This window comes from Hipposideros armiger, unplaced genomic scaffold (genome assembly GCF_001890085.2).
Source record: "Hipposideros armiger isolate ML-2016 unplaced genomic scaffold, ASM189008v1 scaffold_80, whole genome shotgun sequence".
Taxonomy (NCBI): Eukaryota; Metazoa; Chordata; class Mammalia; order Chiroptera; family Hipposideridae; genus Hipposideros; species Hipposideros armiger.
In genome coordinates, this window is record NW_017731430.1 from 1,495,903 (window position 1) to 1,509,868 (window position 13,966).

At 36.3% G+C, this 13,966-nt stretch overlaps 1 protein-coding gene across 3 annotated transcripts; it reads right to left on the minus strand.

Moving 5' to 3' along the window:
- Window positions 1-1,499: 1,499 nt before the first annotated feature.
- Window positions 1,500-13,540, minus strand: CUNH8orf89 (chromosome unknown C8orf89 homolog). 3 transcript variants are annotated; one of them, XM_019643585.1, is made up of 6 exons: window positions 13,372-13,540; window positions 11,660-11,813; window positions 8,668-8,723; window positions 7,843-7,949; window positions 5,994-6,053; window positions 3,696-3,785 (listed from the first exon to the last, which is right to left on the minus strand). In XM_019643585.1, the coding sequence occupies exons 1-5, from the start codon at window positions 13,496-13,498 to the stop codon at window positions 6,039-6,041; spliced, it is 459 nt and encodes a 152-aa protein (XP_019499130.1). In that variant the 5' UTR covers window positions 13,499-13,540; the 3' UTR covers window positions 3,696-3,785; window positions 5,994-6,038. The 3 variants fall into 3 exon arrangements, with proteins under 3 accessions (XP_019499127.1, XP_019499128.1, XP_019499130.1); XM_019643582.1 differs by lacking the exon at window positions 7,843-7,949 and having other exon boundaries at window positions 1,500-3,785; XM_019643583.1 differs by lacking the exons at window positions 5,994-6,053; window positions 7,843-7,949 and having other exon boundaries at window positions 1,500-3,785.
- Window positions 13,541-13,966: the final 426 nt, after the last annotated feature.

The following is a 13,966-nucleotide window of genomic DNA, read 5'->3' on the forward strand; positions in this document are numbered from 1 at the left end:
ACGCTAAGAGTGGGGGGGGGGGCACTAAGGATTTGAAGAAAAAAGAGAAGGTGTGTAATGGTCACCAGGGCAATGGGGTGAGAATGACTTGACTGGAGGTTGTAAAACTGGGTGTTGAGGTGATTCAATAAGATAGATGAAAAGCGGTTAGCACAATGCCCCATACATGGTGAAAATGTAACACATTTAGTAATTTTTGTCATTGTTCTTTGGTGACTATATTTACTCAGGAGTCTAGATTACCTAGTAGAGGGTTGCCTGATGAGCTTAGAATTAAAAGAAAAGGCAGGGAGTCTTAGGAAATTTCTTTGAAATTATCATTGACTATTTGTCATTTGCTGAAGTAATTACTTTTTGTAAAGAACTGTTTTCTCATCCAAAAATCAGGACGCAGGCTTCCCATCCTACATATCTGTCATGCGGTGCAGACTCCCAAGATTATGACTGATACGGCTTACGCTGGAGGAATTCCCAAATCACAGATGCACAGTGGTCATTTCCGGCAAGACTGTCTTCAACCCCAAACATAAATTTAATATCCATGGTAGTAGCGACAAAATCAGAAGTTGGCATCTCATCCTTATTATCTCTTAATTGTGGGTTTATCTTACTTGGGGGTGATTTAAGCCTTCTGTGCACTACATACATGCAAGCTTTCCAAAAAAGTTCATGAGGAACAAAAAAGAGTAAGTGCAATGCAAGGAAGTAGAGCCTGTGGGTTTAAAAAAAAAAAAGGTTTAATGAAAAACATGAGTTAAATTAAATTCAACCCAAGGCTAAAAAGGTGATTAATTATTGTCAGCATATCTCATTTATTAAAAAGAAATAAACATTCCACTGCTTTCTTGAATTGACTTGAGTTGAACTCTTTCATGGGGGAGCTGGGGGTAGGGGGGGTCTTTCTACTCTACTGGTATAAATGCTCCAAGATGTGTTCGTGTCATAAGTCAGAAACTCAGCTCAATATTATGAGACATTTTTCTCTTGCAAGTACTATCTTCTCCTAAATTTTAAGGAACTAAACCAAGATGTATCAACTAAGTTTAAGTTTATTAAAATGTGCTATTCCATTAAATTTATGTATATGGACTTTGGAACCTAGTAGATTAGAATTTAGTTCTATTTTCTCGCTAGAGACCCAGTGTAAAAAAAAGACCTTTTATCTACTTCATTTACATATATATATGTGTATATATATATACACACACACACACACACACACATATATATATATATATATGTATATTAGGGTTTTCATAAGATTCACAAATAATATTAAATGTTTAGAGTACATAGTAGGAGCTCAATGGATGAAATCTATTTGATAATCAAGGTGTTTAGAAGTGCTCCTCCAAAAAGAATTCATCAAATTTTTGTTTGAGAGTACCTTTTCTTCCATTTCCCATTTCTTAAATCGTTGACTATATTTGGAGTGGGTTATCAAAAGATAGAAAATGTATAGGTTAATATCTAAATCATTCTCAATCGAAATTCAGATATAAGCATGAACATATGCACTTAGGTTTATTTAGTTATCCTCATAGAAACTAATGCATTGTGACAATGCATACAAACACATACATATTAATAGTGCATTTTATACATTAATATAAAATAAAGCATGCAAGGACATGGAATATGTCCATTCTCCTACATCTGTGATGGTTTTTTTCCTTCTGTTTTTGTCTTCTTTCCATTCCCTGCCAATTCTTATGATTTTGGGCTCTCTTCTCTACTTTTTTAGCAGGAAAAACTTGGTCTTTGCTACCAGCTGTTTCTCTGAGTTCTAACTCTAGGCAGTATCTTTTTCCAGAATTATACACCTGCTTTCAACTACCTGTTTGGGTCTCTGTGTGCACGTTCTGACGGCATCTGAAACTGAATACACCCAAAGTTGCATTCATCCTGTTATTCTCCAAAACCAGCACCTCCTCCTGACAATCTCGTGTCTAAAGCTGGAAATGAGCTGGTTTTGATTCTTCCTCTCTTGATGCCCTAGATCCATCCAGTCCTTGTCTTGATGTCCTAGTTATCTAGACACTGCTTCCCATTCCTGGTTCCACCTTTCTACTGAGAGATTCTTACTTTGATTTTTATAAACACTTCCTCACCAGTTTTCCTCTCGCCAGTGCCCTTCCAATCACAATCTAGCCTACCAATTATACCTGGGCGAATCTTCCTACACCACAGAAGCAATAGTTTACTTTCATTCTGAAAATCTCCCGTTGTGAAACAGAAAATACAAACTCATACTCAGCACCTGAGGCTCTCTACCAGAGAGCATCCAGTTATCTCGGGCCCTGTCACCCGCTATGCCTTTGACCCCAAGGCTGCATAAATGAATGGCCCCTCAAAGCCGGATCTAGCTTGCACGGATAACTTTCTTTGGCCCACATGAGGGCTTTATACATTTTGGATTAGTTGTTAATTTTGAATTCATTGCTAACATGTACACATTGGAAGATTTCACACAAAAATCCAGAGTCTGGCTTCTTGTGAAAAGTTGGAACAGCTGGCCACGCCGAGCCTACATTACCCCATGACACCAAGGGCTGAAGCTGGCAGTGAGGGCCCCAGTTCCCCACAGCCTTCATCTGATCAGTGTCACTCAGCGTGGCGCTGGCTTGGGGCCTGCCCTACGCTCTGCAGTGCTCCGGCCACGTGCAGCATTCCCCAACGCACAGTGTGTCTTTGCTTATGTTATCCCGTCATTCTAGAAATGTCCTCTCGGTCCATCCTTCCTGTCTTTAAGGCCCATTTCAAATACTGCACCTTCCACGAAACTCACCTGCTGGATTTACCGCCCCGTGTCTGAACCTCTCTAACACCCTGTGGTTCCCGTATGGTCCGTGTTCCGCTCTCCACTGGATCGGTCATCGGAGCCCAGGGTTTCCCCTGGTTTCTCAGGGAGGTGTGCGGACAGCCACCTCTCCCCCACTCCTCAGGCTTCCTTGAGGAGGGGTTGTCCTCCTGACCTAGACCTTCCCCTCCTGCCCCCCTCAGTGATCCGCCTGTCTACACAGCGGAGAAGCCTTGTTCTGCTTGGCCGGGAAGGCCCTGACAGCATGTGAGCCTGAGGTCGTCAGCCCCCCCTGGGTGTGTGCGTGGGCCCAACTCTGAAGCTCAGTGTTGGCAGGCTGCCTCACATCTAAGCTAGGATTTCCCGTCCAGGTGTTATCTGCACACAAAGCTAACATTTTCATCTTTATCTGCTTGCATGCTTATCTCACAACCGTTTCAAACTCAAGCAGGGTATAGGAGGGGTTTTAATTGGGCTCCTTCTAACAACAAGAACTCGCTTTTTCTTGAATCTTCTGCAGCTCCTTAGCGAAGGTCATTGTACAGATAGGCATGCAAACATTTATCAAACTGAATCAAAAAACATAATCAGTGTGCATAAAATGCATGGGACATCATTTTTCTTATGTCCCCATAAACCATAACTTAAATGTCTCTGTAATGGTAACAAAATACAAATTATTCTGTATGCAACATAAAATATTTATTTCCTATTTACACTTCCATTTTAATGTAAATCATTGTACATCATATCACATACCCAAAAAAAAGAAAAAGAAAAAGGGAAAAAAGTTTCACCTTTAAAAGTCAGTGAAGAAAGCATCCGTATGAGAGTTATTAGCAGTCTCGCAGTTCTCGTTTCTTACCCTTTTTTGATTTTCTGGTTGTTTCTTGACGAATGGTATCATACTCCAATATGGCCATTTGGGAAAGTCTTTGTAAGTACTGAGACGATGCCCCAGTGAGAGGATCACTGAAGCCAGAACCTGTGAAGCAAAAAAAGAAAATCAATCATTAAAATTAAATTAAGCATACGTTAATGATATTTTCTAAAATATAGTGTCAGCAAAATATCTGTTCCTCAGATGATCATCAAACACTACTAGTTCTTCATATAACACGTTCTTTGAAGTATAATAGAAATTCTACTATGTATTTCCTCAAGTGATTGTGATAGCAACTTTCTCGAAAAATTTATAATTAAAAAAAACAAACCCCATCATGTTTGCATTTAATTAGATAAAACTAGATCTGTGTCCATAATGTGCTTCTTAAAACATGGGATGGCTGACGAATTTATTCTAAAGTAAAAGGCACAATCTCTATAAATAAGTAGCTCATTTAATACTTTACATGCTTTTCACGTTATTTTCTCCAAATAAAATTGTTTCTCATAAGTGCTAAGTGAAGTAAAATAAAATTGTTAAGTAAAATAAGTCATTCACTAACTGAAACAACAATATTAATCAAGCCTCTATTAGAGAGTGGTCGTAATAATAATAATAGATAACATTTACTGAGTGATCTCTCTAGTCAAGTACTCTTTTCACCTATTTCATCCATATAATACTATGAAGTAGGTAACTAATACTATCTCGGATTACAGATTTAACAAAAAAAGATTTAGTGAGGCTACAATATTTGCCCAAGGGCAAATACCTAAGTAACTGTTAGGGACAGGGTTTCAACCTAGAGCCACCAAATTCAAAGTTCCCGTATAATTGCTACATATTGCCCTAAATATGTAAATGTGTATAAATGCTTCTATTTAAAAACATACAAGTCTTTGAAAATAACATACGGATCCACACTGCTTTGAAATACTATTATTTAACTTCAAACAGTTTCAAGTGTCAAAAAAGCTGTTTTCAGTTCTCCAATGTGGTTGAGTTTTGTTTTGGGTGAGTATATAACATGAGAGAAGTTCAGAGAGAGAGTACTGGATAAGAATATGACCAGGATTCGTTTTCTTAGCTGCAATGGACTTGACACTTAAGAAAGACCCCCTGGCTACAAATTAACTAGATTCCAGGTATTAAGCAAGACTTGAAAAACTTCAAAGAATTGTTACCTACGGACCGATCCCATTAAGTTGGAAGTTGTTAACAATAAGATAAATTAAAAATTCTCAAACATTTAGAAGTTTATATAATCATTCTAAATTATTCATCAGTCAAAAAACAAATCACAGGAAAAAAACCATTTAACTAGATGATAAAGAAAACATTAGAAAACTTGGGCATGCAGCAAAAGTTGTACATAGGGAGGTTTATACCCTAAAATTCCTACATTAGAAAAGAAGGCTGGAAATTAATAAGCTAGGTATGAGATATACATGAGGGAAAGAATAAATCCAAAGAATATGGAAGAAAAAACGATAATACAGAAAAGAGGAGAAATCAATGAAGTAGAAAACAAACTTACATATGAAAGATTTTTAAAGAGTCAAAGAGCTCTTCACTAAAAAGACTAATAAAAAAAAAGAAAGCTTCTGGTGAGATTCATCACGAAAAAAAGGCAGAAGGAACAAATAAATAATATTGGGGTGTCGGAAAAGTCATGACGCATTTTTGCAACGAAAAACAGAAAAAATACGTCATGACTTTTCTGACAGCCCAATAATAGGAGAAGAGAGACAGCAGCAGAGATAGAGCAAAGACTAAACTTTATGCCAGTAAATTTGAAAATTTAAGACAAGAATGCAAAAAACTCTCGAAAGTATAATTTACTGAAATTGACTGAAGAAGAATTAGAATGCCTTAAGAGTCCCAAAATTAAAATGATTGAATCAATATTAAAAGATTCCTCCAAAGGAAACAAGTGACCCAAATAATTTACCTGTAAGGCGCTGGGTCACCTTACAGTTATCTAGAGGGATTCAATTTTCTTCTGGCAGGCAGGTGACCCCAATGCAGCCAAGACTGGATTTTAGGCTCTTTTAAAGCTAGTCTATTCTTGGGATGCCTTTATAGCGTCAGCACTGCAGGAGTTTGAATTGAAAGCCTGGTGTTTATGCTAAGGGCTCTCACTGGTGCCTTAAGCTCCCACCTCTGTCTCCCCAGCAAATGCTAAGTGGCTGAAACCTCTGCTCAGCTCTTTCGGCTTCAAGTTCTTTTCTGCTTGAGGTCCTGAAATATTACCCAGCATGCATGCTGCTTAGGAAGAGGCAAATGCCTGTTGGGAAAATTGCTCACAGAGTTTTGGGCTCACGTCTCTGCAGTTATCCCTCCAGTAGTAGCTCAGCCTCTCAAGTCCTGTTGGAAACAATAGCTTGATACCTTAAAACAGTTACTTTTTTAATATTTTTCTATTAATAATAAATATATATTACTTGTGTATTATGCTGTTTATTTATTGTAAAATATATTTGTATTATAGCTTTATAATTAGCTCTTTTGCTGATTCTCAGTGGTAAAGTTGGTCTGATGGGAGCTATTCCATCAGAGCCAGAGGTGGGAGTTTTATGGGCCAGTTTTTAAAAAGGTGTAACTATTGAAACAGATGACAGTTGCCACAGTGATCCTTTAAACACTTAAATCAGATCACATAAAAATCATGCTTCTGTGAAATCACTCAATGGCTCCTCGTTTCAATCAGAATTAATTTAAATACAACATCCCTTCCAAGGCCGTACATGGTCAGGCACTCCATCACGTCTCTGACCGTGTCTCCCACACCCTGAGAAAAGCCACACACACTCTTCTGATAGGTCAGGTACCGTCCTGCCTTGGGACCTTTGCTGGCTCTAAGACAATAACTGTTTCCCCAGGGTTTAACTCCCTCACCTCTTTCAAGTCTTTGCTCAAATATTACCCACTCCATTAAACCTATTCTGACCAGTGTATTAAAAACTGTCAATTGTCCTTCTTGCCCCAGATGGCCTGACCCGCCTTACCCAGTTCTGTTTGTTTGTTGTGGTTTCCACTGTACTTCCACCTTCTAATATACTAGGTAATGGACTTCTTTCTTATAACAGATTTAATGTTGGGTGGCTGTATTCTCTCACTAGAATGTAAACTCTACGAGTGAAGAAGCTGCCATCTTGCATGATTCGGAAGGAACATCAACAGTATTTACTCAACATTCAGTTTGTTGCAGAAACTGGTGTAGATACTGCAGGATACAAAGATAAGACGTAGTATCCAGCCCAAAAGAACCGTAAAACTGGCCTATTGGAAAACAGGCCGGCAAATGTTCATTTGGGCCAAAATGCAAAACAAATGCTTTTTGTTTAAATTAACACTTATACTTTTATTTTTATGCTGCCTGTTGATCACAGACATTGTTTATAGTGTATGCAAATGCACAGAAAGGAAATATCCAAGGAGAAGTTCATGAACATTTAACCTTATGAACATCCAGAGACTGAACTTGCAAAGCTGCTAACAAGTCAGTTCTGACTGCTACCCATGATGTCAATAAATGTTTTACTTAGTAATTTGAGTTTCTGTGGTTTGTTTGGAGGTGCTCTATTAACTCCATTATTCTATAAGTACAAAAGCATGGAAGTGATGAATGCACTAGAAGAAGACAACTATGATAATGATAAAAATAAGGTTTAAAAAAATCTTAAGTTGGTAAGGAAACAATTGTTACACATAAGTAAAGGAGGAAACATTTGATAGTATGAAGGACAAGTAGAAAATAACATAAATATGTTATATTTCATCCAGGGGTTCCTGGATGGGAATGATTTTTCCACGCTGAGGACATTTGGCAATGCCTGGAGCCATTTCTGATCGCCACACTTGGGGTGGTGGTGCTAGTGGCCCCCAGTGAGTAAAGGCCTTCAATTCACAGGACAGACCCCCCCACAAGAAGGAATTATCTGGTCCAAAATGTTAACACTGTCGCCGTTGAAAACCCTGGCTTAGATAATAATCAACAAAAGACAAGGAAATACCATGACAAATGGAAAACTTTTGACTGTGTGGTTCAAGAATCTTTACCATTAACTTTGGATAAAATTATTTCAAGAAACAGTTAAGAATTTATTGGAGAGCTTAAATGCTAGACATATGCATTATGTCACATGCCACATACCGTTCCCTTGGCATAAAACGCCCAGGAATCTGTAACACATGAGCATTCTAGAAAGGGATGAGGCAGTAAGTCTCGATGCCAGAGCTGCCAAGAAATTCTCCATAATCCTGTAGACATATGAAAAGTGTAATTACCTGGCTCAAGAGGTTTTCCAGTGTCTGTTTTTGAAAAAACAAAATTCTGACCAAACATATCAGAAGTCCTGATTTTAAAAATTCAAAGAACAAACCCATAATCCAAGGAGGCGGAAATACACCTTGGTGCTGCTATCAGCCCTCTTGGTCACCACAGACTTAGGAATAAACCAATTTAAGAGTAGTTTTTAGGAACCCAAAGGTGATGGCATAGGGATATTAAGTTTCTGTAGCTGGTGTATGGATACACAGGATTCATGAAAAAATTCATTCGATAAGGCCAGAAAGGAAAGTTAGGGGGAGACGGTAAAGGGTTCAGTGACAAGCTACGGGCTTTATACTTTAGTCTGCGGGTAATGAGGAGTCACTGTTTTTGAAGAAGGGAGTGATGAGATTAGAGGCCAACGTTTTAGGCTTTTGTTGCAGTGTTTTAGGATTTGCAAGGTTAAAGATCCAAAACTGGCCTGGTTGAAGCTTATTGCAATGGCCCACACGGGAGGCGATACGGGTCACTTCCAGGGTCCTGAGATAATAAAGGTATATGCATATCCAACACAGCATTTACTATCAAAAAGCATTAACAAAACAAAGACAATTAAATCAGTGAAAATAAAGGAAGTTAAAAAAAAAAAAGTAAGTATTCAACACCCGAATAAGACATGTGGTAGGAGAAAAAGATGCATCGACTTACCTTTTGTTTTCTTCTGAAATGGTACCACAGAGCACGTCTCCTTGGTCTTCTTTATCCTAAAATTATACATTATCATCAAATCACGTCTCTAAATCCAGGGTATAGTCATTCTTAAAAATACAGTAAGAGACAAGAAGCATGCTTTCAGTGAAACTTACTTGTTGAAGTACATCACATGGAAATTAAACATCAAAGAAACAAAATTCCTTCTACTATAACGAATCTAATCAGAAGCAGATATGAACCAACTTAATTTCTTTGTTTTTGCTAATAAATTTTACCAGTGGTTGAGTGTTACGTCTAACTTTTCCCATCTTTATCACAATTTACTTCTCACTGATCATCATTCAGGGAATGTTAAGAGGAAGGGAATCAAGATTTTATTCACGGGATATCTGGATACACCAGCTACCAGCTCACATATTTGTGTACTTTTTACCTATTCACCACCACAATCTGAATTTTGTCATAATGAACTTTTGTTCCTTCTGGAATAGACTCAGATATTAAGTAGGTTATTAGAGGAAGTAGCTCATGATTGAATCTGCTGTGGGCAAGACAGTCAATAGAATTCAAAATTTCTTATAACTATCTTAAACTTTGGAAGTCATCCAAAACTTTTAAATATTCTTTACCTCTCGGATTATTATTATCAGTGATATTACCAGAGTGTGCCTTGAGATTCACAGAAAATTTCTGATTATCTCTAATCTGAAAAAACATTAGACTTTATCAGCATTTTAAAATCAAATATTTACATGGGGAGGGAGAAAAAAGAGGGTAAGCGGTTGTAAAAAAATACCAAAACAAAATAAAAAATAAAAAATAAAATAAGTACTTCCCTGCTTTGCCAAGACTGTTCCTGGGAATTATGCAGAGGAGAACAAAATACTTGTAGGCAACTCAACATGTTCTCACTAGAATCGTTAAAATGAAGACAAGCAAGAGAATCAACATTTACACTTGCCAACCACTTAGTAAACATTATGGCATTTCGCCACTTTGCATATGAAGAACACTTATCACAACCGGAATGCAATATATTCAAATTATACTTCATTGACTTAAGCAAATTCACACTCAAGTCAATGCAAAATGTAGAGGAATCATTACACAAACTGCAAATGAAATTGCAAATGAAGAAAAATAAATAAATGAACTGAAATAGAGTGTAACCAGCAGGAGGCAAAACAAAGGCTGAGAACGCAGAGGGAGAATGGGCTCCTGCAGAGGGTGCTTTCCAGGCTTCCAGTTCCTTTAAGATGATCATATGCATTGAAAGATGGGTAACAAGACTGGTCTGTACTGAGACAAGCCCATTGCCGTAGAGTCCTCCACAGCCCTTCACCTACCCGCGCCCCGCCCCCCAACAAAGGGCTGTGACTCCGGGTGAAACGACAAGAGCGAGCTGAGTGTCTTGGTAACCGTGGAAACCCACCGTCCTTAAGCAGATTTTACTCTCATGTTCCCCATGGTCCCTCTTCTTTCTCCATCCCGGACAGAACCTCCGCTTTTAACTCTTACCATCCACGCGACTAGCAACTCTCTCTCTTCCACCATCTCCAATTCTGCCTTATTTCACTGTAATCTCATTTCAGAAAGAGTAATTTTGCTTTTTCATGTGTTTAGAGTTTGGCACTCTGTCCGCAGGTAGTATTTTTTAATGATGAGAAAGACTTTATGTGTGCTATTGCTCAATGTGGTGTTATTTACAAAAATGAAAAAGTCACAGCAACTTAGGAGTCCAACAATAGGAACTTTTAAATAAACTGTTATTAAACACAGTTAAATAAACTATGGACCCATCAATGAAATATAATGTGAACAGTAAAGACCATTTGAAGATTATGTAGTGACATGAAAAAACACACACTTGTAATATTAAGTAAAAAAGCAGAATAAAAAAATTGTAAGTCAACCAAAATCGCAACTAAAATTAAAATTCATGAAAATGAAGAAGAATAAAGAAAACACCCAACAATAAAAATGGATATGTTAGGATGGGCAAATTATCAAATAATTGTTTTTCTTTTTTTCCCCAAATTTTCTTCAAAGCTCTTATTTCTTTTCATAATTGAGATACAAACTAATCACAACTTTTCCTTTTTAGTATGTTCTAGTTTTCTATTTATATTACCAGGACTTATTTCAAGAGTCATTAACAAGAACAATAATACTAGTGGAAAACTCAAGAAATAGATTCTGAAATTCCAATACTTGTGTGCTATGCATAAGGGGATGAGTTTCAAAGCTCATTATGGCAAGAGATAATATGAAAATAAAAACCTGCCCTAAAGAGAGTTGCAAGTCAGACTGCTACAAATGCTTCATCTTTTTTTTTGTTTGTTTAGGCTGCCACATTCAATTAATATCTGATAAAAAAATTAAATAAGCCAAATAAAATAGGAGGCTGTCTTACTAATTTATAAATCCCTTTGAAGAAGGGGTTTCTTTTCATGGTAAGTCGGTCTGATTTGGAGCAGGAAAGGTTATTTTTAATAATATTTTAAAATGCCAGTATTCAAAGTCGGTGGGACTTGTCTGGCTGACCAACGCATTTCTGATATAGTCAATGCAGGGTTTTCATTAGGCTGACATCTCATTCAGAATCTCCTCTCACACCACTTCAGTCAAGAGAGAAATGAAACACAATGTTCTGTATTCGGGGTAGTGAAACCTATTAATATTGCAGAGAGTTCATTTGTTTTTATTGCTAAAAATTCCAATATTCTCATGAGCAATCTATACTAGGGCCATAAAGATTTTCAAAAGTCCTTAAATCTGTCCTGGCAACGTCACTTGAATACTGAGAAAAGTGCCTACTTGTCAAACTGAATAACATCACTAACTCAGATTTTAAAAATTAAATCCTTTATGGAAAGAAAATGTTAGTACGCAAGAAAGAATTAAGATTTACTGGCCGGAAAGACCTCTACATTCAGCAGTATTAAACATAAATATTCAACAAAAGAGAAATGAATAGACCATCTACCTGACTGGAGACATCCCAGTATCAGCACCCAGCAGTCTGTCGTGAACCGCCAGTGGAGATGAACCCACACTGTTTTGGCAACTTTGTGGTCCTGGTAAATATGGCATTTTGACACGTTTTTTGAGCTCTTCTAGACCAAATGTTGTGGTGTAGTCTAATTAAAGATAGTATCATAATTATTTTCATTATTTCTTGATTAAATATATATAACTTCTTTTACTATATACTAAAATACATAATAAGATATACTAAATCAGTCATTAAGTAAAGAAAATTAAGCTACTGTCATTTCTCTAGCATCTTTCCCCAGAGGAAACCTTCAAAGCCCTAGCATAGGGACTGTGGGAAGAGCGATTAACAGGCTGATTTTTTTTTAAGAATTAGAATAAGGAATAAAGGACAGCTTCGCATATCTTCCACAGTCTTCACTATTTTATATAATTAGAATTCTCAGAATATTAGATACATTCACATTGAAAATTGTTTAAAAGCACTTTCAAGAGTCTTGTAATATCTGCTACTTTAAATCTTTCCACCTTCCTGCTTTTACACAAAAAATCAAAATGTGTAAATACATGATCATCTGAGCTAGCAATGAGAGATAAAAGAATTCTACTTCAGGCATCGATTTTAATTATCTCTCTGCAAAATTCCACACCAAATCTATAAACAACCACACTGAAGCATTAATACTGCCTTGTCTACTGACCTCACATATCATTGGACAAAGGAATTGTCAAATTATTTAAAAAAAAAAAATTCAAAATGGAGGCTGCAAATGGAAAAAGCAGATTAAGAAATCTGGGTGATAATTAAACTAAACATAGAGAATTGTTTTCTAAGCTTTCTCTACTAAGCAAGTCTAGCACAGCAATAAAAAAAAGTATTTAATGGGACTGGAATTACGTTAAATACTCAAAATGCTATTTTGCAACCTTTCGTTTATTTTTCTCTTTTGCAAAAAAAAAATAGTTTTTCTTGATCAAAAACCATAAAGATCCTCTTTTCAGCAACTGGTTTTGGGAGTAGGCGGGTAGATAAACTGGTGTCCTCTGAGTACCTTTAATGGGAATCTAGTAAAAACTAAAAACTGTACCAACACATTCAAAATCAGAAGTGATGAAATGGTTGGGGAGCTTGATTTTGCTCTTTTCAAGAATTATATCTCCATTAATAAAGCTAAAGGCAGAATTCAAGATAATTAAAAAATACAATTATAATTTGAAATTAAGGGGGGAAAGCTACTAATACACTCATTTACATGTCAAAAGTATCAAACTAGTCTTTATTAAGCAGCTATGGGATACAAAATACTTTCCATATAACTCACTCAAAAAGTAACATTTTGGTTAGAATTATTAAAAAGGTACTGTTAAAGATTTGGGGTTTTTATTTTTAAAAATATAAAAACGAACTTGAGTTACTTAAAAACAAACGCTATTTGTGAAAAGTAGTGTGATCCAACAGAGATAGCACTGCACTGATATCAAGATAAATAGTTCTTCAAAATTTGTTTCTATCACGAGTGACAGAATTACATTAAGTAAATTAATTTTAATTTGCTCCCATTTTTTCCCCCGTAAGCTTAAGATATTATCCTTATGTAAATGTTACAGAAATCATAAAGTCTCATTGCTTAAAAATATACATGGAAGTTCAAATTCACTATTTCTATATTTTCTTAAGTAAAATAAGAATAAAATTGAAGTCACCTTTCCTCATCTTTTGTGTTTCTAAAACTGCTCTCCTCCAACTACCCTCAAAAAGAATACAACTGTCAAGGGAATTTCTGGTGACATAAGAAGTCTCAAATTTGATTTCAGGCGATAGCACTGGCATTTTTCCTTCTTCCAACAGTTCTGATGAAAGTGAGAAGCTAATCCAGATTCAGAACATAAAATACAAAAAAAAAAAAGTATTTCAGAGATAAATATTTTTGTTATTTGTTTTCCATCATACACATCAAATACTGACATAGATTTAAATGAAAAGCTTACTTGTAACATGTAAATATATATTCTTGGGATTTTAAAGCAAGAGGACTTTAAGAATATAGCTAAAATACACAGTGAGAATTTTTTTCTTTTATATATTTTAATGAATTCTTTCAAATTCTGGGTAGTAGATACTTGGCAACATAAAAAAAAATTAAAGTCCAACAGCAAGTTATCATGTACAAGACGAGGGAATAATATTACCATTATGCACCATGGTGGGATTTATCTCTGGGATGCAAGGATGGTTCAACACACAAAAATCAATTATTGAGATACACCACATTAACAGAATGAAGGATAAAGAAAAATC